At 38.7% G+C, this 27,922-nt stretch overlaps 1 protein-coding gene across 1 annotated transcript; it reads left to right on the top strand.

The window, feature by feature from the left end:
* Positions 1-1,463: 1,463 nt before the first annotated feature.
* LOC131971541 (uncharacterized) lies at positions 1,464-23,137 on the top strand. Its single transcript, XM_059333050.1, has 9 exons — positions 1,464-2,012; positions 2,342-2,504; positions 8,278-8,389; positions 10,120-10,210; positions 13,593-13,679; positions 19,601-19,753; positions 22,376-22,505; positions 22,612-22,644; positions 23,031-23,137. The coding sequence occupies exons 1-9, from the start codon at positions 1,464-1,466 to the stop codon at positions 23,135-23,137; spliced, it is 1,425 nt and encodes a 474-aa protein (XP_059189033.1).
* The last annotated feature ends 4,785 nt before the right edge of the window (positions 23,138-27,922 follow it).

Here is a 27,922-nt window from a genome sequence, read left to right as displayed (position 1 = left end):
TTGTTGGGCAAAAGTACAAAACAGTAAATGTGTATTTTAACTACACTAACTGCAAAAAAAAAAGGCAGAATAAAGTACATGCTGGATACAGTTGGTAAGTATTGGGATACAGCTCAGATCCAGTCTCACATTTCCTTCTCAATTTTGCTCCAGATATGACGTCCAGCTCCACCCAGGTCAGCTGACACTCACCCCCATCAGAAGAAGGTCTGCTGATGGCGAGGTGACGTCCTCTGTGCCCATGTCTACGGTGATTCATCTGTCAGACGGCGACACCAGCGTAGCGAAACCTCTCAGTCCCGACACTTTCACCTTGATCACCCACAAAAATGAATACCAGTGAGTGAGAGGTCATTAAGATGTGGAAATAGTCACACAACAGCAAACAATTAATGAAATCTGCCCATCACATGAGCTGCTTCTATTCAAATTAATTCACAGCCTTGTAATTTTGTGTAAATTTAATCTCTTCAGCAATGATGCAGCCTAGTGTGAGTGATAAAGTCATACATTAAGGCCCTGAGTGTTAATTGTCAGACTTATCTCACCTCGTGAGGAAAGTTAAAGGGATGGCTCAGATATTTTGAAGTGGGGTTGTATGGGGTACTTATCCATAGTGAGTGTATTATCTACAGTAGATGGCGGTCAGCACGCTCACAGTTTGGAGAAGCAGGCAGGAGTACCAGCACAGAAGCTAAGCAATGTACTGCTGTGAATGGGGGCAGAATCAACCTTAAAAATCAATTTGTTCACATATTGTTAAGTATAAACTTAAACATAAACTGCTTTACTTTACCCTCAGAAAGCACGTTTTGATGGGGAACTAAAGCCGGTATCTATGCTCTCTCAAAGCCACCAGACTCCTTTGACAAAAAATCATAATTTTACCTCACAAAACAAAGATGTTGGTGGTATACCACTGCCTCAATAAATTAGCTTGTGTTTTTTTCCCGCTTTGTTCCAAATCACAATGCCTGTGAATGGACCAACACCCAATCTAAGCAAGAAGCATGTGATGAAGCACTCAGTGACAAGTTGGGCCGGGGCTTTGTCTGTTTTCAAGAAGGAAAACAAGGGGCCCTGGTCAAAACCTTTCTCTAAGAAACACAGTAAACAGCACACACATGTGGTTCTGAACACATTGGAGTATTAGGCAACGCAGAAATTGATTAATATTTGATCAGTGCTGCCTAGTTTTATCTGAGTTTCGTGAGTTGCACCAAATGCATCTGCATGAGCAAATAAAACATGAGCTCGGCGGATTCAGCTGGTTTCCAGGCTATCATACAATCCAACTTAAAAAACAGACAAAATCAAAACAATTCCTTTAAGTTTTTGTTGTTTATTGCAGGTTCCGGGTGCCTGTACCAGATCAAACGGCTGCACCTGGAGCCGTCCAGAAGGAGAGAGATGCTTGGGTGCAGGCGATCGACAAACTGTGTCGAGACTGGAAGAGGAAGTCCATGGGTGAACATATGTTTTTGGAAAAAAAGGGTCTACAGCATGTCAGCATAGCCGAAGACGAAGAGGACACCGACACAGATCCTGAGTCAAGCAGTGGATTCGGTGGTGGAGATATAACTTACCCTCCAGTTGATTATATAAATGCAATACCCACTTCTGAAGGTGGAGATCATTTATCAGCTGGTGACAAGAGCCAAAGTCATCCCTCAGCCGATTATACAAAGCCTGTTCCTAAACCTCGCAGTAAGAACACTGCGGTTATCGGGCCTGATAATTTGCCTCCTGTCCCATCCCCAACCTCGCCTGGTGTCTTTCCCTTATCTCCGCCCACCTCCCCTAAACCCTCACCTTCCCATGCTGCCCTTGCACCCTCTTCCACAGTCCCAGAGGCACCGAATCACGGATCAGGCACGCCAGTTGCAAAAGTCCCTTCACTTCCAAGCGTCCCACCTCCCCCAGCTCCCCCACCTTTACCCTTCAAATTCACGATGAAGTCGAAAAAACCACGCACCAAGGCTTTCCACTGGGACGTAGTTGCAAAAGAGAAGGTAAAACTGTCACACGCTAGTTAAAACTTCATTCATCAGAAGACACTGAAATATCATATCTTCACATTTCAGTACAAACGTTAAAAAGCATCTCATTAGTATGAATTACCCATATTTAAATGTAGTGTTTTATTACTGTGGCAGATACTTAAAGGTCAGTTTCATCTTGATTTCACTTCATTATTCCTCATATTGCATCACTGTTGTGAATTACTCTTTGTTTTGTCTGTCAGTTATTGCTTCCCCAGTGTTGCTCCTTTGTAATGTTAACATTGATTTCCTCATATAATGGAGTTGTCTCAGTCCTGAATTAATTTGTGTCTTGGCAGATTGCAAAATCACTTTGGATACAAGAGACCACCGGGAGGATTGAAATCGACACAACGCGCTTATACGAGCAATTTGCCGTTAAAGATCTGGGGGTGTTTGGTGTGGCTGAGCAGAGCAATACGCAGCATATTATGCTCAACGAGAAGGTTGCACACAACTTCAGTGAGTAGCTCAACAAGGAATATGTGTCCGAGTGTTAAAGTGAATTTGCTTACGAATATCATCCACTGCAGTAAATCATTTGCAGCATTTTATGATGGAGTTTAGATCTTCCCAAGTACAATTTTCATGTTGTAATGAAAACAAAGGAGTTTATTCCTTCAGTAAATTAGAAGTTGTGGTGTGAAATAAACCCAGCAGAGGGAAGCACCACATAGAAAGAGCAACCAGGATCTCTGCAGAAGCAGCTTTTATGTTCTACTCTTTAATTTTCATAAATTAGACTTTAATTGCCCAATTAAAAAGGAAGCTGACCTGAGAGCTCTTTTAGGGAGGGCCTATAAATGCAGCCATTCTGCTCCTTTAAAATGATGGCTGAGACTATAATAATGCCACAGTAAGGCTGTAAGGCAGATAGATGGGTGTTCCTCCAACTTGTCTGCAGGGGGCAGTGTGTCACCAATCCTGCAGTGCCACAACTGTCCGTGCAATCCGTAGAAATATTGTGAGTTGTAACATATTCTATATCTCATCTAATGGCTTTTCACTTTTGATTAACTGGGTCTACGTGGCTGGTATATTTCAAGACACAAGCCTTGGGAGAACATCTCCCAGCTCCTCCAACAGGTGCAGACACTGTGAGGAGATACAGATGTGGTGGTGGCGGTGGGCTGCTAAATGGAATCAGTGTGAGTGTGGAGACCGGAAACATAATTAGAGTTCACATATTCATAAAATATGGATAGGGGATCTGAGCGACAACGACAGCGATTTCCTGTGTTAATACAGAATACTCAAGCACTGGGAGTCTGTGCTCCTCCCTGACCTGGAAACTTTGGTTGTGTCAGGAGAAGGAGCTGAGTGATGACAGCCTGCAGGCAACCTGAGGCCATGCCTCTTTCTGCTGCAAGCTTTATAAAAATTTAGACATTTGAAGAACAAGGGAAACTATCTCTCTCTCTCGCCTACTTTGGTTCTATTAACACCGACAAAGAAAGCGACATTTGGGGGCAGTAGTATTAGATATTCAGTAAGAATATAAAAATATAGTAACATTTGGATAAAAGTGGCAATACTGTGAAGTAAAAAAAAAAAAATACTAATATAGGCTGAATATAAAAGGTTAAGTCCTGCACATGGACATTAACTACCAAAAGTATGTTTTTATAATCAATAAAATGTGTTATATTATTATATATTCAATTATTGTATACATTTTACTGATCGATCATGTGTAAGCAGCACTTTACGGCTGGAGCTTTAATTATGTTGAACACCACTAGGTAGTTTAGTCTATATTTTGATGTCAAATCTAATTCACCAGTAACTACAAATAAATAAAAACACAGAAAAATAAAATCGGGGGAGGTAAAAGTACAATATTTCTCTCTGAATTGTAGTGGATTAGAAGTACTCAAGTACTGTACAGATCCTACATTTTGGACATAAGTACTTGAGTGAATGTTACATCACATCACTACACTTGTATTGAAGCTATTAATCTATTACTTATCTGCTATAAACAATTAAAAAGAAAATCAATAAAAAAAAAATTAAAAATAGTAATTAAAAACAGAATCAGGCCAAAGGTGATAGCTGCCTGTTTTCACAATGAAAACACAAGAACTCACACAGGATCTCATTGAAGTCATGTGTAAAAAAATAAAAATCTGTTAATAGGACTTCTTTCTCTCTTCCTCTGTCTCCCTGTTGGCAGCCCCCCCCCCCCCCCCCCCCCCCCCCAGCACACAGACACACTCACACATGCCTTCACTGTGCTTGTTTGCATGTTTATCACCACAAACCTGTCTAAATTTGTGCTGTTTATTCAGCTCATATCACATTCTTTCCCACACTATTTATTCATCTGATCCCATTACACTGGGAGCCAGTGTGCATGCGAATTCCTTGCATTTTCTTCCCCCCACAGACAGCTCAGCAGACAGTCAGAGTACACCTCGATCTGATGATATAAGTAGGCGATCAATAATTAATGACCAAACTCAGAACTGTTAATTAGCATCAGACATAAAGCTGGAACTCTTACTGTGTCCACAGCGGCTTTAACAACATTATGCTGTTTGCTGTTACATACTGAGGCAGATGGAGTTAGACAGCTTGAGCAGGTGGTTGCATTACTGCTGTACTGCGGTTTTGAGTGGTTTCCTCTGGTAATCAACTTGATGCTATTGGAAAAGCAAGAACATCAGCTGTGTTGGGAATTCATGGGACAATGCTTTAATGATCCATGTATTTATTTATAGTAAGTGCTCTACAAGAAATCAAAAGGATTTTTGACAACAAAATTGTTGTTCATTGATTTTGTTTTGATTGCATTCTTGAGAAAAATACGGACTGAGCAGAAGAAAGACAGAACTACAAAGTTTGTGTGTGGATGTGTGTGTTGTAGTTTCATTTAACAACAAAAATGGCCGTGCTGGCTCCTCTCTGCATGTTACCACAACATTCAAATCGGTTTGAGTTTTGATAAAGTCTGGAATCTGGGATTTTTGGAACAGTGAAATGATTAATCAGGATGGTTTGATGAGATTATTATTTTTTTAATGTCGACTTTGAAATTAGTGTGTTTTATGACACGTAAAAGTACTGTTTCCGTCAGTGGAGTCTGGGGTATTTGAAGCAATACAGCTATAACAGCTATATCTAGCGGCTGTTTCTGATTGAACAATTAGGATTTTACTCTGTAACGAATGTTGACGGAAACTTATTATAACAATCTGAGCCTGGCTTAACCCTCCCGTTATGTTGCGGGTCAAATTGACCCATTTCAAAGTTTAAAAATAAAAAATTAAGAAAAAGTATTTTTTCAAAAAAAGAAAAAAACAATTGTCATGTAATACCATTGTATTTTATATGTTGATCTTTCCAATGTGCATAAAAAAAGTTTTAACATACTTTAAAAAAAAAGAAAAACAAACTAAATATCGATTGAAGTGGTTAGTCTGCTGCGTTTTCTGTTGTCATTTTCCCAAAATATGCAGTGACAGTGTGGGCTACATGCAGTGGTGGAATGTAACTAATACATTTACTCAAGTACTGTACTTAAGTAAAATACCCAAACCTCAAAATTGTACTTAAGTATTTCCATTTTATTTAACTTAATACTTCAACTTCACTACATTCTGAGGCAAATATTGTACTTTTTAATCCACTGCATTTAGCTACCAGCTTAAGTTACTTTTCAGGTCAAGATTTACAAGAAATGCAGTGAAATGAGCCCTATCTTTCCAAAATAAAAACACAGTTTACATGAATGCATCAAAACAAATAACCCAATAATATATTTGTAATATATAATACAATCTGAGTTCTGCATAACAAGTACTTTTACTTTTAATAGCTGCTGGTTCTTTTGTACTTTTAGAAGACTTTTACTTGTAGTAGAGTAATTTCACATTGTGGTATTAGTACTGAAATGTGACAAGGGACCTGAACTTTTCTGAAAAAGCCAATGTAGTATAAGTTCATCAAAATGCTGTTTTTAAATGGAAAATCTGAAAAGTAGCTACAAAACACAATTGTCATGTATTTGTAGTGGATTAAAAACTCAATAATTTGCACCTCAAATGAAGAAGCAGTATAAAGTAGCATAACACTCAAGTCCAAAGTACAACAGTGTACTTAGGTTCAGTGCTTTAGTGACTCTTTCCACCACTGGGCCAGACCCGTTGTGGTTTTGTATGATCATAGTCTATGTCTGTTTAGAATGCATGTCCGACTAATGTGGTTATTTACCTTGAGAGCCAGTGTGCTTGCTGCCTATTTAATGACTGGAAATGTCGCACTCCTAATTAAAAGTACACCTGTGGCTTCCTGCGCCCAGTGGGATACACACTCCATCTCCATACTCTAATTTGCCAGGGCAGTGCCCAGTTTGTCTGAGTGCCAATCAACAAAGGGCTTGATTTGCACATTGTTTTTTTAGGCCAGATGCCTAACCCTCACCCTTGAGGACACTAGTAGCGCTCATTGTTTTTGATATTTCATGTTGTAATTCCTCATTTGAAAATGTGACACAAAAGGCTCTGTTTGTGCTGGTGAGGGAATTACTGTCTCCGGTCTTTAATGTCAAGGAGACGTGTTGATTGCGGCTTTGTACTTCCAAAATACTTAACATTTAACATGATTATTTTATCCACTGTGTCATGAGAAGATTTTCAATCAGTTGGATGATTTAAATCCAGTGACAGACCAATTTGACTCCTATTTTGGAGCTGAAATGTTGCACGTCAACCTTTATGGACAGCTAAAGGAATAGCTTGATATCTGGGGAAATATGCTTAGATGAGTGAGATGAGAAGACAGATACCCCTCTCGTATCTGTCTATTCAGTATGAAGGTGTAGCCAGCAGCCTGTTATCTTTGCATAAAGAGTGGGGGAACAGCTAGCCTCGCTCTATCAGACAGTAACAAAATTTGCCTACAAGCACTTCAAGATTCAGGTTTATTCACCCCCGATCCCAATCCACGTCATTTAATTCTAAGTTACTATCCGATACTTCTATTTTTCTAGATAATGCAGCTGCATAGTGCACACTTCAAGTATCCCACTGAGCGCTTATTTTTATGCCTGTACATCTTTTGTGAGGATTACAAGTTACTCTTATCGGCTCCTGCTGTAAAACATCATGCACCATAAATTATTGCAAACACAGCACAGTAAAATATTAACATTTGTGGTAGCTAAACCTAACCATTTAGCATTAACATTAATCGTGATGTTTAAAAAAGTTGTTGTGATGTGGGATACGACAGCGCTTGTGCATGTGTTAACAATGTGTTGGGGTCTCATTCTGATACTGTCATGGAAAAAAATATTAGACCATTGTTTTCTTCAATTTCTTGTGCGTTTTAATGCCTGGTACAAATAAAGGTCCATTTGTTTGGACAAATATAATTATAACAACAAAAAAGCTCATAAGAGTTTAATTTAAGAGCTGATATCTAGCCATTTTCCATGGTTTTATTGATAATAACCAAAAAATTAAACTCTTATGAGCTATTTTTGTTATCATTATATTTGTCGAAACAAATGTACCATCAGTTGTACCAGGCATTAAAATGAACAAGAAACAGAAGAAAACAAGGGTGGTCTAATATCTTTTTCCATGACTGTATGATAATACATCGAATATAGTTTTATATACGTATATATAAAGCTAAGTGGCTGTAGCTTCATATTAAACAAACAGTGGAATCGACCTTCTCATCAGCTCGACAAGAAAACATAATTCACAAAATGTCAAAGTAATCCTTCTACATGTCTTACACAGTACTTTCAGCTGGGCCAGAAACACAAAGCTCCACTTGAAGAAAAAGTTTTGACCACAAGTTTGTTGACAACCTCACGACTTCATTGAAATAAAACTTAAAAATTGATGTGACACTTTCAAATCAATGTCTGACTCTGTCTCTAGCATCTGAGCTCTGTTTTGTAAAATTCACCACGTATTTTACATACATGTCTAAAATTCCTGAAGCTGGCTCCTAATGAATGCTTCTCACAGCTCCTGAATTATGCAGAGGCATTTTCTGTAAAACAAAAAAAATCACATCAGCTTTGACTTGATAGAATGCAAATTTGTGCATTTCCCTAAGGCATTTTGGGGAAAGTAATTAAGCAAAAGACCCTTTGTCTTCAGAATGCTTTTTGAGTCATTTCATCGCAGGATAAGAAGACTATCTGTCAAGAGAAAAGCTTTCATGTACTATTGAGTGTGTTGACTTTAAAAAAAAAATTCTATTGTTCTTCTAGACATTTTCCTCAAAAGTTTTCCAGTGCAACCGGGAGAGCTGAAGGACAAACTGTTCATCGTTAATGAGGAAGATGGAGGCCTGTCTGATGAGCACATCACCTCTCTCAGGAGGTATGACTTTGTGCCAAAAAAATCTGATTTGTATTCACTCCTGATAGTGTCACAACTGAAGCCGAGAGGTGAATGACTTTTTTGTGCCCGAGTTCACGGGCGGTTGATGTGTGTTTTCACTGGCAGAGGCAAAACCTTTGAAGCAGCTTAGCAAATCATCAACAAGGGATGAGAGTGTTTGCTACAGCCAGGACAATGTGAAAACACAGCCAGTACATGTGAGGAAGACACATGGTTTGCACAGCAGCCTTCAGAGCTCTAATACTAAAGAGCAGATGCCAGAACCTTTTACCAGAGCAGCTTACTAATAAAACTTTTATCTCTGGTTATTTGCGGAGATGGAAACTATTGACATGCCCCTGGGAATTTAACACTGGAAGTGGGTAAAAATGCTTCCTGACTCTTACCTGCCGTTTACTCAGTGGCTTTGGCTGCTGACCTCCTAGAAGGAGAGAGTAATCTAATGTACTGTGTGGAGGATTTTATTTATTCTATGAAAACATAATATATATTTTAATGCGCTGTGGCGTAGGCCTGAGGAATACAATTTTGAGAGAACCACTCCCAACAGGTGCTGCAATATTAATGGCCGGTGCTACTCCGGTGGCACACAGCCTAGCTCATGAAAAAGTGAATGCCTTTTGGTTTGAGGTCAGAACGCACCGATATGACAGAAGGAGGAATTCCAATTTGAGATGAACAGAGTTCAAATTCAGTGCAAGTGAGTAAATGGCTGTTCCCGTTAGCGTCTTGCTGTTTTATAGAAGCTGACGAGGACCATCACGGCTAGTTGGCTTTTAACCGCTTTAATGCTTTCCACAGGCCGCTGGAAATCAATGTAATGGCATCAGTCCAAAGCGGGCAGTGAAAGAACATGTGATTACATAAAGAGGCAAAGGTCAAAATGGGAAAGTTTGTGTGATAGGAAAAGTAAATCATACATTTTTAAAATGAACCTATAGGTATAGAGGTATGTTTTTTTCTATTTATTTTATTTAGACCATTATAAAAAATTAAACAGCTGTATAAACCGTCTGTATAAACTGTCTGAGCTTATTAGTAATGAAAGTCAGAAAGTTGCACAAAAAGTATGCCCCCAAAAAATGACTCAAGTAAAAGGAAAAAATATCATCTGACAGATATTCATTCATTCATTCATTATCCATAACGGCTCAAACAAACTCAGGTTGGCGGGGGGGCGGGAGCCAATCCCAGCTGACGAGAGGCTAGGGTACACCCTCACTACAGTACAGCACCTACAGAGATCCATCCTGGAAGCAAAGTTTCTACTTCTGTGATTGTTACCCAACTTCCTTCTGTAGGTTTTTTTTCTTGCATGATTTATTTTTGGGTTTATTCTTAACCATGTGACTATAGTGTCCTTGTTTCCTGTTTGATATGGACCTTAAAGCTGTTATTAATCAGTATTTTTTTTACAATGGCATTTGATCAAATGTGCAATATGAAAGGGGCTGAACATAGTTAATCTCAGCTCTATTAGCTTAAAAAATATGTTTTTAAGTCACTACTTTTGTTTGATATATTTTAGTTTAATAGCAGGCAACTATTTTGATACTGATACTCATATCACTCTCATCGTTTAATTGTTTTCATGTAAAATCATATGGTAAAATCCCATCACCTACATAACCTTTTCGGGGACTTAAAGACTTCTAAAAGCGAGCATGCCATCGAACAAGAACAGTGATATCTTTATCTTTATCTTCAAGGTATGTCCCCACGTTGGACGATGTGGAAATGTACAAATCTCACAAGGGACCAGTGACGGAGCTGCATATTGTGGACCAGTACATGATGGAGGTACAGTTTTTAAGGTTCCCTATAGTTACCAGATTCATGATAATCAGTATAAAGATTGTAATTTGGCTTGACTTGTGGCACCATGAACCAGGCAGAATCTAATCCAGCTCCTGCTCATGTAGCACTTTAAGAGACTGGTTAAGTCGACATTTACCTGCCTCCTCATTCTCACACTGTGGGTGTCTTGACAAGCTCTTACATTTCATCTGGTTATCACCTTCCCGCATGCCTCGCAGTCATCTGACCTGTGTGTGGTTGGCTAAAGGCTGCAGGAGGGGTAACAGATGAACGGCAGGATCAGCCCACAGTGCCTTTCAGGAATATTTGACACCTGTCATAAAGGATTTCATATGTAAGGGACAGGGCGGCCTCGCAAACCTTGTGCATTTCTGGAGGCACAAGCATTCTGTGCTAGACTGCAGCCAGCCTGAATGCCAGTAAATAGACAACATAATCAGTCTTCTTTACTGCTGCCAACTAAAGTTGATATTCAAATATTGCACGTAATAGCAACTCAAATGGCAATCATTTGAAACTCCTTAGATTAGCGGTGATTGCTCACTACTTTTTAAAAAAAATTTAATATTCTGCAATATTCAGTCATTCCGCAGACTCTCTCCATAAAAGCCATTAAATTATTAACGAAAATGAAAGGGCTGACACAGTCTTTATGAATCATCACTGTTTAGCAATTTTTGCCATCATTACTTGGAGTCAAATGTGACACATAGGATAGTAAACGTCAGCTGTATCTGTATCCCACTATGTGTGCTGCCACGTATTATAAATGTGGTTCTAGCAGTTTGGCTCTACTAATGGCAATGCTGGTTTGACAGTCTATCTGTTGGTAGACAATTTGGTTCTGACTAAAATATCTCAAGAAATATTTGATGGATCACCTTTAATCTTTGGTGAATCATGCTGATGTAAGTGATCCCTTATCTAGCTATTCAAGCACAACTTTTTATGTTTTTGTGTCTAAATAACTATTGGATGGAATGCCATGAATCTTGGTGCAAATACTCAAGTCCCTCTCAGGATGAGAATGACTTTGGTGACCTTTCATCTAGCCCCAGAGGAGCAAACATGTTGATTTAAGTGATCCCTTGTCAATCTTTGCTTTTAGTTACAATATTACAATTTCATTTTTCTGACGTTTACATCCAAAGCGACTTACATCTGAAAGTACGTTGATAAAAATGTGTCGGACCTTTCTTTTTCTTTTATAATTTATTGGGTTTTATGGGGAGAATGTGTGAAATGATTGAAAATTGCAGAATATTAGATTTTGAAGAAAAAAATCCTCAAAGGAGTGGGCAACAACCTCAAATCTAAGTAATTTCAAGTGATTGCTATTTGAGTTGCTTTTAGGTTTGAATATCTGCTTTAGTTCATTTAGTGTCACCTAACAACTGTTGGATGAACGGCCATTGATTTTAGTAAAAATTCAGGTCCCTCTCAGGACTAAATTACAATTGCAACTTTGATGATCCTGAATTTTTATCAAGCAGGTCATCAGGTCAAGATTTTAATGTGTCCCAAACTTTGTTTTTTGGCTAAAAACCACTGACTGTATCAAAGAAGTACACATGGTTTGTGTTACACTGTTTTAAAGCCTCAATGTCTGGCATTTTGGATATCAAAGGACACTATACACACCCACATACATTGGCAGCATGGCCGTACTTGGCGTCTGCCTATGATGTGCGAAGTGACTGCTGACAAAGTTAGTTTTCATAATTTTAAATAAACCAAAAACAAGTTCATGAATATTTTAATGAACACAGTGCCATGGAAACACATTGCTATGCCTCTATCTGATTGACAGGTTACCACTTGTCAATCACAAGGTAGCCACGCACTAAAATATACCCTGCTTTATTCTATTTACTCTAAATGGAACCATAATTTACAAATTGAAGATCATGTAGTACTGAAGAAGACTATGATCTAGCAATCTGAGACAATAAACTAATCAGGAAAATATTTACTGAGGTAATACATCCAGTGAAAAGTAGGGTAATTTTCTCATACATGTCTATGCATTTAAACTTTGCAACTGGTTTTGCACCCAGTGCTGGCCATTAGAAATAATGCAGGTTTAAGGAACTTCCACATTGGCTTTACTTTACAGATCTGCTATATTCAGATCTTTTATACAGTCTATGCCACATATCTGCAAGACTAGTAGCATTATCATCCGCCTCAGCTGCACTTTACCTGCTAAACACCAGCATGGTAACATTGTTGTTGTAAGCAATTTAACATGCTTCCATTAGCATTTAGCTCAAAGCACCTTTGTGCTTATTTTTTTTACAGCCTTACAGAACTGCTATAGACTCTGAAGCCTTGTTTTCCATTAGACAGTTGAAAATGGTTTGATTTTCTGTCTAACAGTTCTGAATAATCACTTTCCTCTCAGGATGTCTGTGGAGGACACAAGAGTGGCACCTAAGAACAAATGTTCCACCATTAAAGAAAACTAAAAGCATATTAGTGTTGGAGCGCTGACCTTTTCCTTAAGATAAATCAAATCCTAATAATGCTTTGTGGGCTGCGTTGTGAGTGTTGCACTACACTGTACATGAGCTCTGTCATGTTTTTTTCTGGGAATTTAAATCCTGTGGTGTGCCAAAGCAGAAATTATACGAAAAAGTATTCCTTTTCAAAGCTTAAATTTGGTGAACAAAAGTTTCTCTTTGTGGATCCATGATCCGCTGCAAGACATCTGAGAATGTGACTACTTTAAAGTCAATTAGTAATGTGTGAACACAATTTTATGTGCTATTAAATTTCTAAATTGTTACCTTGGCACTGAATCAGTGAGATCTGTTAACCTGAAATTTAAAATGTGCCAGAAAATGTGCCAAGCAGAGGAACATGCTGCTTGAGAATGCGCAGGATGACGTTCTGGGATTTTTTTTCTTCCAAAAATAGCCAAATGATTACATGTTCTTGATTCCTAACACTAATCCCAATATCTCTCTTCAACCATCCATCAGACCAAGTGCCCTTTGCCTTTAAGGAGACAATACCTGAGCATGAGCGAGACGGTCTGACAATGTGGAATGATTTATTCGAGGTTAGCACAGACTCAAAGGTCGACTAGGCAGCTCAGCCAATCGTTTCAAGGTGTCAAGCCTTCAGTTTCTCTGTTAAATCAGCCTGTCGACAGGCCTGCAGCACTCTACTTTAGCCTGAGGTAATCTTACCAAAGAACTAGAGTGTGTGAGAACAAGCTGCAGCCGTCGTTATCACCCTGCAGCACTGCTTCTTAGATAGTTCAGTATAATCACATGGAAATAGGTTGTGTGATGATGAGATAATTGCAGTTCTATATACAAACATAGCTTATAACACTCACTTCTTCTTCCTGCTGCAGATGTGCAACATCCCGTGCCTGAGCACACAGCTCGACCTGCTGCTGACTCTGAGAGAGATTCCGATCAGCACGAATGACCTGCAGCCTGTGAGTTTACTCGATCACCTATGGAGTCAAATCAAAGGTTCAGTCACATGTCAAGCTGTTTTAGAGTCTGTTCCATTCCTATGAGCTGAAAAAAGGTAAAACCAAACATCCAAATTTATTCCGTAATGCAAATGCTAATGTAAAAATACATTGTGGCTTTAGACATAAATGAAAAGAACATCTGGGGAGAGACTGACATTAATACATGAAAGCCTTATTCTCTCCAGTTTGAGTTTTATGTTTGAAGTGGTGGGTGAAGTAGTTTCTATTCTATTTGCTGGGTGGTTAAGAGTCTTGAAAACAGAAAGGCATGAGAGGCACTTTAAGACACCTCTCTTCATTTGACAGAAGAAAAGATGGATCTTAATCAAATCAAGTCCCATTTTTCTGTAGGTGGTGTAAAACATACATAGTTTTTATCTTCATCAGAAACCCAATAAAAACCCACTTAAGAGTTTTCACTGGGGAGAGCTGTGGAAAAATGTGTGAATTTAACTTAATTCAACAAACTTTTGAACTCTCTTCAAAGACAGGCACTCTTAAAGGGACAGTTAGCCCCAAAATCAAAAGTACATATTACCCTGTAGTGCTATTTATCAATCGATTGCGTTGCTGTGAGTTGCAGAGCTTTGGAGATATCGGCTGCGGAGATGTCTACCTTTTTCAGAATGTAATAGAACTACATCGCACTCGCTCATAAGAAAGCCAAAATGCAGTCGACCTTCTATTTTTCTATTGTTGAAACAGGACATAAGGCATGCTCAATGTCAAAATCTTCACCTGCAGCCACCACGTTTTACCACCTTGATACTGACGCAAGTGATGTAGGATGTCGAACAAATTAATTCAAAAGTAGATGGATTATAAAAACAATGTGTGACAGCCTAGCTTTTTCATCTCATTGATTTGAACCGTCACATATTTTTGTATTGCGAATTAACTGTATCATTAAAGCTCAGCTGAAGAGGTTGTATTAATGCTTACATTTCATGCTGACACCAGGCGGCAACCTCTGGTTCTGAGCAGTGAGGCAAACCGGGAAGTGCCTTAAGCTGCATTCTACCAAATATTTCAAAAGGGGTGCTGACAGCGGCTGCAAAAGCATTTGGGTCTATTCACTTCAATACAAAATGAGAAAACTTCTCACTTGATTTATTACCTCTGAAATTTTTTTTAGGACACGATGTGGTCTCAATCGCTAGTAAAAAATCTTCTTCAAGGCAATTAGATGTTTATAGTGTAAATAATGGCCCCGTTTAGAAGAAAATAGAAGACAAAGAATCGTATGATTTGGGGCGTGGCTACCTATGATTGACAGGTCACTAACAAGGGGAGCTGTCATCAGGAGAGAGGCAGAACAACGCGTATCCACGGCACTCTGTCAATTAAGTTAGGGTGACCAAGCGTCCTCTTTTGCCCGGACATGTCCACTTTTTACGTCCTGTCGGGTTTTATAAGTTCACGAAAATGTCCGGTGTTCACTGTTTTTCATAGGACCAGTACACTTGCACGTAAATTGACCGGCGCTTTGCACACAATTTTGCGAGACGTAATTACCAAGAGGCTGCCTTGTGGGCGGGTCAGCGCCGCGCACACACACAGAGAGAGACAGAGAGCAGAGCAGACAGAGGGCAGATCGAACAGCGGAGCAACATTACACGGGAAATGCCGAAGCGTAAGTGCAGCTTCACAGATGAACTGCAAAACAAATTTCCGACGTACCGTCCCGGTCGGGACAGGTGGGAGGCGGAGTGCACCGTGTGCAATGCTGGCAAATATGTCTCAGTGTCTAATAAAGGTGCTGGAGATCTCAAAGCTCAAATCTCAAAGACAACTAAAGATGAAAAGTATAGATCCTTTTTGTTTGTTAAGTTAGTATCTTTGTGAGACTCTTCTATTATTTATCTTATTGCAGTTATTAAGAGATATATTGTTGAAGCTGACAGAAGAGTTCATATTTAGAACATTATTTCATATTATTTATTCATTTATTTGAAAAGAGTCTACGAGAGCTATTATTTTGTTACAAGTTTTTACAGATTTCATTTTATTTTATTACAGAAGTTAATTTTGCACCATTGAAGCATAATAAAGCATGTTCATCAACCTCCGAGAAGCCTGTCTGAATTTGTGTCTCGAGGCCGTGCCGATTGTCCTCCTTTTTGGAAATCAAAATATGGTCACCCTAATTAAGTCATATATATATATATATATATATTTTTTTTTCTTTTTAAAGGACGTTGCAAACGGGCAGTCCATAAACCAGTGGGTGACATCACGGTGGCTATGTCCACTATTTATACGAACCTGGTCTCGCAGGAATCCGTGAAATAGCCACGGATTCGCTTAACTCAAAATCCATGGAATAGCCACGGAATCACTCAAATTTCCGTGAAACTGACACAGATTTCGCTACAATGCAAGTTAATGACAGTCATATCCCGTGGCTATTCCATGGATATTTTTTCGTATTGGTTTGTTCCAAGTCACGTGACTTTCAAGGTCCCGGCAGTCCGAACAAAAACATGGTGGACAGTTCTCTCAGTTTTAGTGAAAAAATCAATATTTTGACTTTGTTTCTGCATAAAAATGGATTTTGATCACATTTCTAGCGAGAAATATATGTTTTATTTTCTAAATATTCACTCAGTGAATGTACATAATCACTCCGTATGTTGGAATAGCCACGGGATATGACTGTCATTAACTTGCATTGTAGCGAAATCCGTGTCAGTTTCACAGAAATTTGAGTGATTCCGTGGCTATTCCACAGATTTTGAGTTATGCAAATCCGTAGCTATTTCACGGATTCCTGTGAGACCATGTTGATTTATACAGTCTATGGCTGTCACAAGCCAGAGCCTCTAGTCCATGAGTAGATGCATGCTTTTTTCTGTGCATTGTCCATCTTGAGTAGATAATCTTGAGAAACCAGGTTATGATTTATGGAAGGAAACACTGCTTTTTAGGTTTGTAAATGTATTCGAGCGCCACAAGCGAAGGGCCATATAGTCCAATTATATTCCAGAGAAGGCAGACATCTCTGTGGCCAACACAGCAGGTAACACTAAAACAATCTAGGTTGATAAATAACACTGCAGGTGAGAGGAAATATATTATTTTTTGATTTGGGGGTGAGCTGTCTACTTAATGAACATAGACAAAATGAAATAAAGAAAATACAAAAAGTTATTATTTAAATACTTTTTTTAATGAGTTTTTTTTAGAGACAGACACGTCTAAGGCCTGTGTAGTGCAGGTATCTGGACATTTCAGGTTCATCATTAGTCAGACTAATCGTTAAAACTCTGATAGAGGATTGTTGTTTATTGGCATTGAGGACTGCAGGGTGTAAAGATATTGCAGTCAGACAAGAGTACCTCCCAGCTCCTCGGCAGTTTTTTTCTGCTTTATGTGATTCTCTCAAGCCTTAGTTCCTTTCTGCATCAGTGCTTCAGTCTTAATCTCTTGTCTGCTGACTGTTTGAGAATGAAGTGAAACAATGGATAAGAATGATGGCACTGTAATCCATTGACTCTGGCGGTAATTTCTCTTTGTCTAAAACACAGAGACAAACATATTGTGTGCTGGCAAGATGATTTGACAAGAAAGATTAGCAATTTCATTAAGTTTCAATCTACTCATGGCTTTTTCTTTCTCGTGTTTCTCTTCTTGCTTCATTATAGCTCAGACATATTTATAAAAAGGCAATTTTTTTGATTAAACCGTGGTATTTGCATGCAGGTACTCCATGAAAAAAAGTTATCTTTCTCTCTACGATAGAATCCACAGTGAATCACAAAACTATGTGTTCAAATTTGAAGAGGTCTGAGTCCTTCTGTTGCAGAGCGCTCTAAATCCTTCAATTCTCTGACACGACAGACTTCTTTAGGCCCGGACATTAAGGAGGATTTACTGGCCACCTGACGGACATAGAGGCTTTAGGAGAGTAAATGGAGAAGTCACCACCTGGGGGGATGTTTCTCACCTATGATGTGCTTGTTGATGCATCATCTCACTGCCAGGTTGTCAGGTTTTATTCTGCATTGTGGCCCCGGCTTCTGATTTAAACAGTTTGCTGCGCTCTGTGTGCAGCCATTTCAAAATATAAATAAGAGAAGCAAAAACACAGAACCAAAGCCAGTGATGCATTAGACAGGGAGCTCTCCGGACAGGGAGGCTCCCTCTGAAGCCACTATGTACTGAATGGTAAAACTAAATGTAACTTTTTCAGCAGTTCTGTTAATCGCTCCTCTGGTTTCCAACTGAAGTCACAATGAAAAGTTAGAGCATCTTTAGCTCTTTTAACGTGACATATTTCTAAGTGAAATGGAAACAGTGGCTCGGGTATCCTTCAGATTTGAATTGATTGGTTAAAACGTGGGTGTGGAAGCACATATGGAGTGATATGGAGGTGTAGTGAGATACTGGGCTGTAGATCTGCCTCCACCTAGCCCCATATGGTCCCAGAAAGCTCTCTGTTTGACATATATCTGTTTTATGAACATGCATAAAAACAGATATACCAGACATCTTTTTGCCAGCCAGTTACTCCTCATCCTCTTGCTTAGCCTTTTTGAAAAAACAACACAAAACACATCTGATAAAGCGCAGATCTCACCCTTGTGTCATGTGGCAAAGTTAATTTTCCAGAGTGTTTTTTTCACTGTTGGTGTGGATGTGATAGTGCTGAATGGAGCCAGCCTCCACCCACAGCTCTCTCACCTGCGTTGTTAGATCAGGGAGTGAAGGAGGAGGGAGAAATGAATAAATTAGAGCACAGCCATGCTCTCGGAAATGTAAACAAAGCTTCTGGCAACTGAAACTGACATCTCCTCCCATGATATTGCACTGCTAGCTAAGATCATGCAGGGTTCTGACCCACAAGCTAATGTTCAAATTTTACAGAACGGGAGGGATAAGCTTGCTGCCTTAAATTACATTTGATTGGATGCAATTATGAATACCCTCTGAAGATGAACTACGTGAAATATATTCACATTTAACAGAGATGGAGATAGGAGAGGGATGTTGGTATAAAAACACAATAAAAAACATATTTGTCATTGGATTTGGATTTTTTTCCCCATTAAATTAAGTCTTCAAAATAAAAATCAGTATAAATCATGGCACAAACATTTACTTTGTGACTTATCTGTGTCAAATTTTACCCCAATACCAAATTACATGGCACTCCAAAATCAGATGACATGATGCCATGGGATGAGCTGCCTCAGTTATGTTTTAAATCAACTACAATAGTTTTCCATGATGTTACAGATGGTCCTCTGCAGAGCCAGTATATATAATGTAGCTAGATATGTGCTTTCTCTTCTGTGTAATTGAGGCTGTCCCACTGGTAGGTTTTGGGAAGTTATTCTTAAAACAGGAGCATATGGTGGGAGTGTTGTTGCTGGCTGGCATTATTTGGAAAAGCCAACTCTTTGTCAAGGACTACGATTCCCACAGCATCAAGTCCTTTTTCCTCCAACACACCATTGGCAAATGTAAAATCCCACTTTCATTTCTTTTCAGTATAATTTCTATCCATATTCAACAGGATCTGTTCAGAACTGGTTAAGCAGAGAAATTCTGCGATATTCTGGAGGGGTATTTTTGCTTGACACAATTGCATACCAAATAATGATCTTGCCAAAACAACAAGGCCCTGATTATTCATCTTATGAGGTCAAATGAGGTGTTGCGAGATTGCTGTTTATCTTTATAATGTAAAATACTAAAGCCTTGAGTTATTTTTGTCTGCACTTTATAAGCACAAGCAGCCCTATAAACAAGCTCCAGCCTTTCACCACTTAAATTTCACAAAGTTGTCTTGTGGAGAAATGAATGCAAGAACCTGCATGCTGCTGGATTACAGAAAGAAAATGACTTTGCTCTGTGCCCCTGTGTTTGTCTTCCAGCTGATTAACCAGAAGATCAGAATGTGCACGCAGCTGAACAACTGCAGGTCATTTGTTTCCGTGCTGGAGTACCTCCTCGCCATTGGCAATTACCTCAACGAGAACGCCAGGAAGGAAAAGGCCAAGGGATTCCGCCTCTCCTCCTTATCTAAAGTATGACTCCACCACCGTAGCCTGACCTTTGATAGAGATACTGCACGAGGCTAATAAGACTACTCATTGATATACACAGCAGGGCTCTCTGTGTCTTCTTTGAACTTTCCCTCTTGCTCAGGTTCACTCAGGTCTTTGACAAAGTCCCTCTGACAGTCGTGTCACTACATGTGTGGCATCACAGGAGAAATTAAACTTTGCACAAAGTGTGGCCGCTCGTGGCTCAATCTCTTAGAAGTAAAGCATCATTAACTGCAGTCAGTCAGCGGATCATTTCATTAATGCACAACATCTGAGCCTGTGTTTTGGTTTATTTACAGGAGTACTTTGACCTGTTAGAGAGCTATTTGTTTTGACTGTTTTCTAAGAGTTAGATGAGAAGTTTGATACCACTCTGAAATCTGTCTGGAAACAATTACACTGCAGCGACAGTTAGCTTCACATTACGGCTGGAAAAAGGGGCGAACCAGCTAGCCTGGCTCTGTCCAAAAGGAACAATATCCATCTTCTAAAATTTAAAGTGAACCAAAGCTATTTTTTGTCTAGGAGCAGTGACTTGCTGAAGGATGTTTGGCATCCTCAGAATGACGACATTCTGCCAAAAATGAGTCTTGGCTGGGCATAGTGACATCGCTACATCTGAAATCGCATACTGAGCACTACAAACTCAATGTTTGATTCAACATGCTTTTGTGTAAATAAAAAGCAGTATCAGCCCTAGCAACTGAAACAGCAAGCATGATGAACTTCTGAACTGTCAACAAACGTGCACAGTATCAACAGAAAACAACAAAATCACGCACAAACAGATGAAGTAGTGTCAAACAGAAAAAGACAACAAAAATTAAACAATTCGTACGTAAGATAGAGAAATAGGGCCTTAGGCTTTGCCGGTTATGAATGTTATTGTCACCACACATTGCATCGTGGGAAAGCTCCACTGGCTACCTGTTGCAGCTCACATCAAATTCAAATCTCTAATCCTCGCCTAAAAAGTTTTCTCCAGTACTGCACCCACCTACCTGAACGCCCTGATACAGGCATACGCTACCTCACAACTGTTGTGCTCTTCCAATGAACATCGCCTGGCTCTGCCACCCGTTCATCCAAGGCAATCCAAACTCTTTACGTTTGTTATTCCCCGTTGGTGGAACGCACTACCAGTTCCTACCAGAGCAGGGGCGTCCCTCTCTACCTTTAAAAAGCTCTTAAAGACCCAGAGAGCACCTTCTGTCGTAGCACCACACGACAGTTCTACTCCTTAAAGAATTGTGACTAGCACTTATTGCTGCATTCATGGCTGTTATCGCACTATACTTTGATTGTTTCCTTTTTCTGTCAGTCGCTTTGGATAAAAGCGTCTGCTAAATGAATAAATGTAAATGTAAATAAATGCAGGTGTCCAGTGTTAGCATGCTAGTCACAGTGTTAGCATCATAGTATTCAACCACAAATAGTATGCAATTTTGGTTTCATACTATGATTTCGGACACTAAATACCATGTTAGCATTAAATTTGGGTTCTGATACTTTTGAACTGAGTTGTTTTCCCTGTTTCCAGTCTTTGTGCTAAGCTAAGCTAACCAGGTGCCAGCTGTAGCTTCATTTTTACTATTCAGATATGAAAGTAGTCTCAATCTTCTCATCTAACTCAGCAAAAAAAGTGATTTAGTGTATTGAACTATTCCTATTGAGGTTCAATAGTTACTGTAAAGTTTTAACTTTTGTCTGGGGTTTATAAGGGTATTTTCAGCCTTTCTCTGAATTTAGTTTGAGCCATTCTTTTGTGTGCACTTGTCTCTGCTGGGAAGGTTTAAGTGGCAGTGCTCTTGGCACAGAAGTAAAACGTCCTCTGCCCCATTTAATGAAGCCGAGGCCTCGTGTTCCCTCAGAGGTGTTTCCAGGTCTAATTGAGAATAGTAAACTGTTGCTGCTTGAGACAGACTCCCATCAAATGACTCGCTGGCTGCTTCCAAGAAAAACGCATCGAGGTTATCTCAGATCTTTGATTCTTGAGCATCAATACTTGGTGCATGTCTTGTATATGTAGTCCTCAGAGACTGACCACGGCGTTAAATTGGTAAACAACATAACCTAGAAAAAGATTATGAGAGCCTATCACGCGGGTAGAGAGGTCCAGCTCGCATTTCAATTATGTGGCACCATCAAGTGCAGCATGGCTTGAATTTTAGAGTAATCATTATCATTTTATATAAAAGCAGTCAGAATTGGTGCTGCTACTACTTTTACCATGATAATAAAAAAGACAACACAAACTCTTGTTTACGTTGGTATTAGCACTCATGGCAAGGTCTTATCAAAGTCATTTAAAAAAAAAAAAAAATCCAAGGTAAAGCTTTGTTGCAGATAAAAATACAAAACACAATGGACATAAAATCTCCCGTCAACAAAATCTATGTGCTGCCTTCCTATTCTTTCCTGGCCTTCAGTATGGAAACATTTTTGCAGTAGCATACACATGAAGATGTCAGTTCACGTATATATATCTTGCTTCCTTTGTGTTAAACGTCCTTGTGCTGTATGACAAGAAACTATAGGTTTGTAGAGGCGTTTTTTTCCAGTTCTGTGGGGTTTTTTAAAACTGTTTTTCTCCCTCCTCAGCTCTCCCAGCTCCGTGGGAGAGACAAGAAGTTCACCTTGCTCAATGCCCTTGTGGAGCAGATCATGTTGCATGAACCGTGCCTGGCCACTTTTACCCAGGAGTTGGCAGAATTTGAAACTGTCCCTGGAGGTATTTGCTAATCAAGATTTGATCAAAGCTGGGGAAAAAAAATCTGTGTGTTACTTTTCAATTGAGGTCTGTTGAGTGAAACGTGTATTTTCTCTGTGTTGGATAGCTTCCATCAAAGGCCTGACCGCAGAAGTAGATGGTGAGTAGATCACATTTTACTACAGGGTCCAAAGACTGTTGTTCTTAAATTTGCTGAGATCACTGTAATACTGACCCTACTTTTGTGCCAGTGCAGGTTTTTTGTAGGGAAGTGATAGTAACATTTACTAGATCTTTCTGTAATTCTAGCGTCAGTATTCTTTGTTGATTTTATTGTCACAGGAATATATGGGCTCAAAACAATATATTGTTTTTATGACAACTTACAAACAGTTGCCACAAGCACAAATACATCACTTCACAGGATCACACAGGAGACAGGATCTGATTTAAAGCAGCTATTTGCTTCAGTGGTCAAATATGATAGATGGTAACCAAGGTGTGTGTGTGTGTGTGTGTGTGTGTGTGTGTGTGTGTGTTGTTCAGTCCTTAAGAATGAACTGCAGAAAGTCATTCAGTACAGAAAAACTTCCAAGAAGAAAAATGCTGGAGTTCATCACCCGAACTTCGCCAAAGACCTGAAGGTGAAGTAGTAAATCCTGTGTTTATTATTTATTTATACATTAATTTAAAGGTACAATGTGTCTTCTTATAAACAAACACTGTATTTTTTTTACATTCATTGTTTCTCGCTCAAATTCATTATTTACTATCTGCTTTGTTTTTTCATCTAGTAGTGCTCTTCTTCGCCTCTTCTTTTATTGGCACATTACTGCCAGTTATGGAGCATTACTGCCACTAGGGATGCAAACAAATGCAAATGCATTATTTTGATATGCACAGATTATGTGCTCTGAAAAGATATGAGCATGTTAACGCTCTTAATGCAATTTCAAATGTGGCTGCAGGATCTCCAATGATCATTGATGATAAATAAATCTGTTTAAAATAATAGAAAACAGTGCGTCATATGACCTTGGCACTTGGTACAACTAAAGGTACATTTGTTTGGACAAATATAACAAAATAGCTCATAAGAGTTTAATTTAGAAGCTGATATCTAGCCATTTTCCATGTTTTTCTTGATAATAATTTTGGTTACTATCAAGAAAACCATGGAAAATGGTTAGATATCAGCTCTTAAATTAAACTATAATTAGCTTTTGTTGTTGTTATCATTATATGTGTTCAAACAAATGTACCTTTAGTTGTACTAGACATTAAAATGAACAAGAAACTGATGAAAATAACGGTCTAATCATTTTTTTCATGACTGTATTTACCTGGGCAACATTTTAAAATCTCTTATTCACAACTTCTCCAGTTATTTTCAGTTGTCTATTTTTCTCACCAAACTTCCTACGCTAACCTTTTATTATAAATAGCATAAAATGTACACCATTTACTATTATGTGTCCAGTTCAACACATCGCTGAAGGTTTCTTTTATTCTGATCTGTATCTATATCTCCACATACCCAGTATAGCATATTCTGTTCTCATTACAGTTCTAAATGTAGACTATGCAGAGTTTGACCCCTAAGAGATACCAGTAAAGTTTGAGCATTGATTGATTGAATGAATGAGCGAACTCACCAGGAGCTCCTTGTGCTTTTCTTTATACCCTAGATGGCAATTGAGAAATATAACACGGATCTCACTGCACTGACGAAGACGTGTGAGGAGATGAAGAAACTCTACTCTGTCATACTGGTAATCCATGAGTTATTATTTCAATATCTCTTTTGTACAGCCTCACAGATGGATAGTTCTCTGTTCCAGTGGTGTCTAGATGGCCCTCTTCAATTATTTGTCATCTTACAGTATCTCCCCCAAGAATTCCCCAAGATTACTTCTTTTTCACCATGTGTCCTTCAGGGCTGACATAACTATACTATGCATCTTATATAATGTATAGACATAGTCTCCAAATCATTTAATAACAAGCCTGCTTGCAGTTACCTAATGAACATTTATAAACTGAGGGTGAATATTTATTTTTAAAACATTACCGTGGCCCCATGCGGCCCTTTAGCATTCACAAGACAGTTCACAAGTCATGCATAGCATCGAGAAGCTGCAAAACACTCGTACAATAATACATCAATAATGTCCATTATTCAGTACATGTAACCATGTAAGCAAGCAATATGAAATTACAAAACACAGCCAAGCAATATCGATTGTAGTGATTTTTGACACATTCAAACATGCAGAGCTGCAAAAAGCAATAGGATATAAATATTAATTTGCAGCCTGGAACTTCTTTATACTTGCTCCTTTGGACAATTTCTTCAAGATTAGTGAACAATTGCAGCCTTCTACTGTAGCCAGAAAGTGTGAGAGACAGGTTCATTCTGACCCTTAATGTGCAATGTCACATCAATGAAGAGTGTACAGCTGTTAGAGCACCCCTGGTGGGTGTGTGATGTGGTTTTTAAAAAAGGAATATATTAGTGGACAAGGATACATACTACAAAGTTGTGTTTACCGCTTTTGTAAAATGTTCACGGTTGAAGTAACCCTTTTTAAAAAAAAGTTTTAATCTCATATGAGATATAATGATAAAAAGTTACATTGCATATATTTATTATTGCACTATTTGAGTGCTCTTTGATGCTGACTAGACTCTCTGAGACCAAAAATGATGATATTCTTTAATGAGTTGGTCTGAGAACTTTCTTGCCTTTAACTATTTGTGTTGACATCAGATCTCTCATAAAGAAAATTCCTCTGTCACACATATCATCAGATTTAGTGGATGCACCGGTCAAGGTACATTCTTTTATTACATTGTCTGTAAAGGAAGACATTTTCCTTGCTCACTAACCTGGTTAGATTAGCTTTATAGAGCTCAAGCCTACTTTTGACATCTTTACAGGTGCTATGTCTTTTTTTTTATAGAATCCCCACCAAAAACAATCAATACAGAAGTAGTGCCTATTTTCCAACCTTTCTTATATCTCTACGGCTAATCCATCATCACAGAGAGTCCTTTTACCCTTCCTGCTGTGTCTGAGCACTGAGATATTACAGTGTGAGCTTCAGGACTTTTTGAGAATTGTGTTATATTAGGTGCACAATTAGATTCCTGTGTACTGGAAACTTTTTCTACAACTAGCACATGAGTAAGCATAGAGGGAGGTTACTGAACAAAGTCAATGTGCTATGAGGTGAGTGCACAAAATAATAGATATACTTCTGATACTCTATTTGCAGCCAACCAACATTTTCTCAAGCTTTTAGCATTCTTCTCATACTCTCTTTATCTGTATGTTTTCCTTTGTGACTGGTGGAGATTTGTAAAGAAAAGACAAATCAACAAGGGGCAGTGTCTTGGCTTCTACAAGGCAAAGGAATTGTTTGACATTTCGGTAAATGGGCTTATTGCTTTCTTGCAGAGAGTGAGATGATGAATGGCTGCACGGTAAATTCGAAGCTATAGCCGTTAGCTGGTTAACTTAGCTTAGCATAAAGACTGGAAATAGGCAGAAACTGCTGTCTTAAGTGACTCCCTGGATTGTCCCCATCAAATCACTGCCGTTGACAGATGTCACTTTCCTTAAAGATAGGATTTGGCACATAATGCCAGTAAATCTGTAACTTTTTTTTGCATAGGCCAAACAAACAAGAACAATTGTATGTGGGGAAAAAAACGCTCTATCTTGTTTGTATTTCTTTAAACCAATCACAATTGTCTTGGCTGGTGCTAAGCCCTGGATAGAGAGGCGGATTGAAATAGATAGCGGAGAAAGTGGAAGGGGAGGAAAATATTGCTAAAAAGACATGACTTGTGGCAGGCACCATAGCAATTACGTCTGGTGACTCAGCTCAAAAAATCCTTAAAATTGATAAAGGTTGATGAGAAGTTGCTATCTTTTTTATTTGTTAGAGGTTTTTTTACAGAACAAACTTCAGCTTTACATATTGGGGGGTACTGACAGAATTATACGTACTTGAAAAGTATGTTATCCATATCAGATACACATTTCATCCAAGTACTCAGCTCAATCCTACTGTTTCCTATATAAACATGACAGTGGTATCTTAATCTTGGTAAGAAAGCAGATAGGGGCAATATGGGCGAAAATGTACACCTATATGGACACACATTACCCCCCCAAACTGGGTTGGCTTATGCATAACTTCACTGTACATACTGAATCTACATTAAAACTCCTTGTAGAGTAATTGACACTCTTTTTAGGGAGGGTATCTTCTCCCATATAAGCACATTTCAAAGTAATTTAAAATTCCTTTAAAATGAAACACCCTTACAAGATAAACCCTGAGGTTTTCAGTATTATTTCTTATTATTCTTAAAATAAATCACTCCTCCATGTATTATTGAAAAAAGTCCGGTGGTGTATTGGCTGTGGCCTTTTAAAATTTAACAATTTGACCTTTAACTGTAGTTTCCCCCACGGGCCAGGAGTTGTTTTTAATCATCAGACAGCGGTGCCAAAATTTTGGATGATTTTTTTTTTTTACCATTAATAATTAAATTTGAAATATACTTTTTCCAAATGTAGCATTGCTATCAGTCTTTTCAGTGTCTTCATTAAATACCAGCACCATCAAGTATCACGCTTCCGAATTTAGTCTAAATCAGACAAATGGCATTTAAAGACAGACACAGCCCAAGCTTCAGTTAGTGTGTCTGCAACCTCCTGAATGTACAATAAACCCCCTCAGGAGTGTTGGAGAAAATGATTGCGACTGACTGTTCTTTGGTGTTGTGCGAGGGAGCAGCAGGTTGGGGAAATGGCGTCATATTTAGTCACATCGGGGAGAAGAATTCATGACAAGGCCCTTGAATTATCAACATGCAAATGTATTAAACATAGAAGAAGTTCACAGACATTTTAGTTGCATTGATTTTGGAGAGGTCTTTTATTTCTTTTAACTGTTATTCCCAAGGCATGATTTAAAAAAAAGTATTAAATAGAAAGAGACATTTTATGAAACATGCTTTGCTTTCAGATATCCTCTCTAATTCCTTATAATTTGATAGATTATTCAACAAAGTCTGACAAATTGCATGCCTTGTCATAAAATCAACACTAAGAGCTGACAGCTACGTCACGCCACCAGCTTCTCTATATTTTTAATACGCCATATCAGTAAGACATGATGTAACAAAATTGATTCCACCTCAGCAACTGCAGATAAGGTGCTTTTAATCTGGCTTCTTCAAGCAAATGGCTCAAACCTGCAGATTAAAGGTGATGCATGACGCTTCTGTTGGGTGTGATGGTGTAAATTTATTTTTATCTATAAAGTTAACAGCTGATATTTTTTTCTTGGGCTGCACTTTATTTTAACCATTGCTATTTAACATTTACAGTTACTATACAAAAAGGATTAAAATGGTTTAAA

This window comes from Centropristis striata, chromosome 5, assembly GCF_030273125.1.
Source record: "Centropristis striata isolate RG_2023a ecotype Rhode Island chromosome 5, C.striata_1.0, whole genome shotgun sequence".
Lineage (NCBI taxonomy): Eukaryota > Metazoa > Chordata > Actinopteri > Perciformes > Serranidae > Centropristis > Centropristis striata.
This window is presented reverse-complemented; position numbering and strand designations above follow the sequence as displayed.